General features: G+C 41.3%; 1 protein-coding gene across 1 annotated transcript; it reads right to left on the bottom strand.

Annotated features, from left to right (window-relative positions):
* Positions 1-818: 818 nt before the first annotated feature.
* Positions 819-2,259, bottom strand: LOC112213408. The gene is made up of 2 exons (XM_024369839.1): positions 1,984-2,259; positions 819-1,127 (listed from the first exon to the last, which is right to left on the bottom strand). The coding sequence occupies exons 1-2, from the start codon at positions 2,257-2,259 to the stop codon at positions 819-821; spliced, it is 585 nt and encodes a 194-aa protein (XP_024225607.1).
* Positions 2,260-4,916: the final 2,657 nt, after the last annotated feature.

Below are 4,916 nucleotides of genomic sequence, written 5' to 3'. Positions count from 1 at the left end.
AACGGAGAATAAATTTTATACGTGTTTTCCATTCAATATTTTTCGAATCATCCGTCCAAATCCCTTTCATGTTTCTGTTTTATTCGCAATTTTATATTTACGCCACATCGAGGTACTTATTGGAAACCGCTTAAATTACAGAAAGGATTGTATCGTTTAAATCTGATTCAGAAAAATTGTTCATATTACAGCTGGGGTTGAAATATTTTCGAACTAAATTTTTACTCGACCTTAAGCTTTTACTCGATAATGTATAAAATAATAAAATGTATATATAGTATAGTTATAATAAAAAAAAACGACGCTGCGTCAGAATAATAGTCACAATTCTCTCAAAATTCTCTTAAGTTCTCTTTCGACTCTCAAATGACTCTCAACCTTTCTTCAACTATTTACACAAAATTCTCTCGCTTCTTTTTATAAATCTCACGTGAACAACATGCATTCTTGCCACATGCAACAAAATTTTCACATAGCATAATGCATTCTACTGGTCTACTTGTACATTTTTCGAATTGCTTCTCGCCTGCTGCCGATACTTCAGTAGAAACACTCGCCACGGTCTCATTGTCATAGTATCGTAAATTATAGCCACTAAATATACGTCAAACTCTATATGTAATGGCATTCTCTACAGATTCTTACATATTCTTGAATTTCCCTCTTCATGTTTTCCCAGTAATAATGCTGTCGTATTCTCCGATAAGTCTTCGTTACTTCTTTGTGTCCTGCTACAAACGACTCATGTTTTTCTCGTATTATATTATTTCGCATTTCAACTGGTGGTGTGATTATTTCCCCATTGCAGATGGTGATAGTTATGGATTTTTCCATAAATACTTCCTTCCATTTCTTGATTGTGTGTCGCAAAGTATCTCTTCCGAATTTCCTTTACTATTGCTAAAGGACGTTAATTGTTTTTCATTTACTACGTCCAGTAGATATCTCAACGAGTTTAGTAAATTTTCTGGCCTTATAGGAATATTTCGGTCTTCCTTTACCAATAGGGATACGATGTATTTTTCGGAGTCTTGATTCAAACTTGCTCTTTCCAACATGAGTCTTTCGTAATGCGGTAGCCTTCCTATTTTCTTCATCTCCAAGGCTCCTTTATCTATTGGAGCGCTCTGTATATCGACGAATATCACTTTATAATCATTCACTCTCGTAACTGAGTCTCGCGTTTCCGAAATTTTTAATTCTGCATGTACCGTTTGTCTTGCGTCTTTCCCTCGTTGCCGAGTTGTTTCAGAGTTCTCGGTCGAGGCATCCAATTGAAATCTGTTTAGATGTGGATATCGATCTAGCGAATCTCGTTTCTCTTTTCCAAACAATGCATCTGCGTTTGCATTTGTTCGTCATTCCTTGTATTGAATATCAAACTCAGTCAGTTTCCATTTCCAAATTCCCGATGTGGGATCCTTAATGGAATTCATCCATACTAGTGGTTTGTGGTCAGTTACTATAGTAAATTTCCTATCATACAGGTGTGGTTTGAAATGCATCGCACAGTAGACGATTGCCAGACATTCCTTTTCTATGCTAGAATAGTTTTATTCTGCGAGGTTTAGTAGTCTAGAGGTATACGCGATTAGCGACTCGATACTCCGCCTATTGCGTATCCCGATGCATCTCACGTGAGGTTGAAGGGTTTGGAAAAATCCGGATATTGTAGAATAGGTTTTATGATTAATGCTGTTGTAGCGGATCGGTATCAACAGGACGCCGACAGGTCGAGGCATCAACGCGGCGCAACACCTCCCGGGCGATCTGCTGGTACCAACCGCCAACACTAGAGGGCTACGACGACAACGAGTCTGTCTAACTCGCTAGCGGTCGAATATACGAGCGATTGATACAAATACCGCACCTAGCGAGACTCCCTCTACGTCTAAGGCGCAGGGACTCCCGGGCATAGCCTTACGGACGAGTCCACCGGTAGTCCCGGGACGAAACGCACAACTCTCTTTTCATCCGCCACACTGTTTTAAAATTGTTGAATGTATCTTCTCGATTTATGTCGTCCAGACGGATGAATAGTTCTACTCCTTGCAATTCTGATAGCACTGAGTTCATCAAGGGTTGAAACGTTGTTGGGGCGTTTTTTAATCCAAGGGACATTCTTTTGAATTGAAACTGCCCATATGGTATTGAAAATGCCGTTTTGTGGGCATCCTCCTGGGCCATTCGGATCTGTCGGAAGCCTGATGCCAAGTCAAACGTGAAAAAATATTTCGCACTTCCTAATTGATCCGACATTTCTGTGATGTTGGGGAGCGGATAAACACCGCCGATCGTTTTATCATTAAGCTTTCTATAATTAATAACTAATCTCCAACGTTTGTTTCTTCGCGAGTCTAGTTTCTTCGGCACAATCCATAACGAAGAATTGTACGGAGATGTCGATGGTTCTACGACATCAGTGTCCAGTAATTCTTGAACTTGACGATTTATCTCCTCTCGATGTGCAGATGAGTAACGATACTGTTTGATATTAATTGGTATATCATGCATTGTAATTATTCGATGCTCTAGAACTTCAGTTCCTTTCAGCGTGTCTTCTGGAATATGAAATCTATCTTGATTCTTCCGAATTAATTTTCCGCCGTTTCTTCTCTTCTCTTTGTTCAAGTGTTCGAGTCGTAATAATTCAATTATTTTGTCAACTCTACTTTCTTTTGATTTTAAAATCGCATTGCACGTCATGCTAGGGAGCGAGGTGAGATTTTCAAGTTCTTTAACTACCATTGTAGGTGTAGTATTTGTTATTCTCATATAACCTCTTCTCTTATGATTCCTCACAACTGCAATATCAAAATAGACTCCCTTAATTGGCTCGATTTTTTGAATAAATCCTTCGTTTATCTTCGGAATTGTAATGTTGATAGTACATGGTACCGAACTTCGTTTCGGCACGATTACCTTTTCTCTTGTATCGAAGGGAATGTAAATATTTCCCCACTTGACATGCTTTCGCTCGTAATCCAAACGAGCTTTGGAGCGATGATCGAGCTTGATCGATCAGCAATGAGTCATCAACTACATGAAAAATAACTGGATGGCCCGCAACCTGTATTACTGTCTGCCCTAGAGTGACCAGACTCGTTGCCGTAATTCCTCGAACTTCGATTGATTCTTGCTCGTTGATGATCGCTGAATCGGGCAAGGCAGGTTTTTTAATGATATTTATTTCTGATCCGGAGTCTAATAGCAAATTAGTTTTAGTTTTCAAGTCTGGGGAGACTATTCTTGCGGTTGGAGTGCTCGGGGTTTCGTTTATCTTTATCGAAACAATTCGGACAGGTCTTCTTCCGAAACAGAATCCGATTCTTGCGCATTGTTGGTTGTTTTTCTGTCCACTTCCTTCTATTTTAATTATCGATTCTCCAGATATTCTCTTCGTTCCCATGCACGACTGCACGATGGTTTTATTGTAATGATTGAAGGTTGTGGTGTCGGTATTCTCGTTGCCGCTTGTACTCATAGGCAATTCACAGCGTCGCTCCTTCGAGGTTCGCCCCTCACTCTCGAAGGAGTTGGCTGGTTTCCCGACTGCCCCGACTTGTAAGGTACTATTATCTCAACGTCTATTCTGGTTTTAAATCTGTAGCAATCTTTTACCAAATGCCCAGGTTTTTTTACAATAATCACACGTTATAGAGTTTTGTCCCGGATCGTTTGGACGATTCTGCAACGGCGGTATAAATCTCCGATCTTGACGATTGTTCCCGATGTTTTTGTTATTGTTCAGAGGACGAGTGTTATAATTGTTCGGAGGTGTCCGACGTTGGTATCGTGTCCAGTCGCCTCCTTGTTTCAATTCCCGTGTTGCTCTCACGGCTTGGCGGTACGCGTCATTCAAGGATTGGTATCCTGCTACATTTACTCGCAAATACATCTCGTTTGGATTAGTGTCTAATCACCGCGGTTACCTGATAACTTCGTAATACTTACGATTGTGTTAATAAACATTACCTCTATTGTATAATAACAATAGCTAATCTTAGTAAAAGTTCGTTAAACACCCCTAACCCTATTTTTAATGCGAACACGACATATATATGTCGGGGAAGGGTCGGGAATAAGATTGTGGGCGTTTGATAGATCTTCATTGGAATTGGCCATCGTCGTGTTATAACGAAGGTACGGTCTGTTAATACGAGTATGGATACTACCGACTCGACAATCGATCGCGACGGTTGGACACTCGCGATACTAGTGATGATGGTCTTAGGTTCAATAACGAACCCGCGGTCAACGGGATGATAGATGTACGTGCTCACAAAAATCTAAGTCGGACTCTTTGCGAAAACGTGGAATATCCACCGAGCGTACAGGCATTAAGTAACTCGCTAATAAGACCTCACGAGGGAATTACTCTCCGTCGCGATGATGCTGCAGAGGGAAGCTATGATGGGGTGTGTCTGAGGACACGAGATCTTCGGATACATCGAGGATAGCCTTCGTTCAGAAAGTAAGGGAATTTGGCGGAATAAGGCTAATTGGTCAATCTCCATATCGGTGGTTAGAAAAAGATGCTAGCCGCCCTCGAGGGAAAGTTGTTAGTGGGAGACGTCGTTCATTGAAAAATAGGTCTCTCCTATCTTCCCGTAGCTGGGACAAAGACTGTTTGTTTGTAGGACTTTAGTCAACTAAATCCTAAGATTTATGACGGGCCCTCAGGCTAGCTGAACATGTACTGCGGAGATGCATTGACATCTGGCAATCATCTTGCTCGAAGAATAGGGTCTGTGTGTGGCGAGCCACAGGACAGAAACCGTTGTAATGTTTACTGTCACGTGCCGCCACAAATATTTCTTTTAAGGAGAGCTATGGAATTACTCCATGCCGTTGTTAGACAAAGCGTTCATTCCGTGACCGCGGCTACGTTCCGCGACTGGTTGTCGCCTCGCGCC

This window comes from Bombus impatiens, unplaced genomic scaffold, assembly GCF_000188095.3.
Source record: "Bombus impatiens unplaced genomic scaffold, BIMP_2.2 scf_0641, whole genome shotgun sequence".
Classification (NCBI taxonomy): domain Eukaryota; kingdom Metazoa; phylum Arthropoda; class Insecta; order Hymenoptera; family Apidae; genus Bombus; species Bombus impatiens.
The sequence above is the reverse complement of the archived record's forward strand: the minus strand, read 5'-3'. Positions and strand labels throughout refer to the sequence as shown.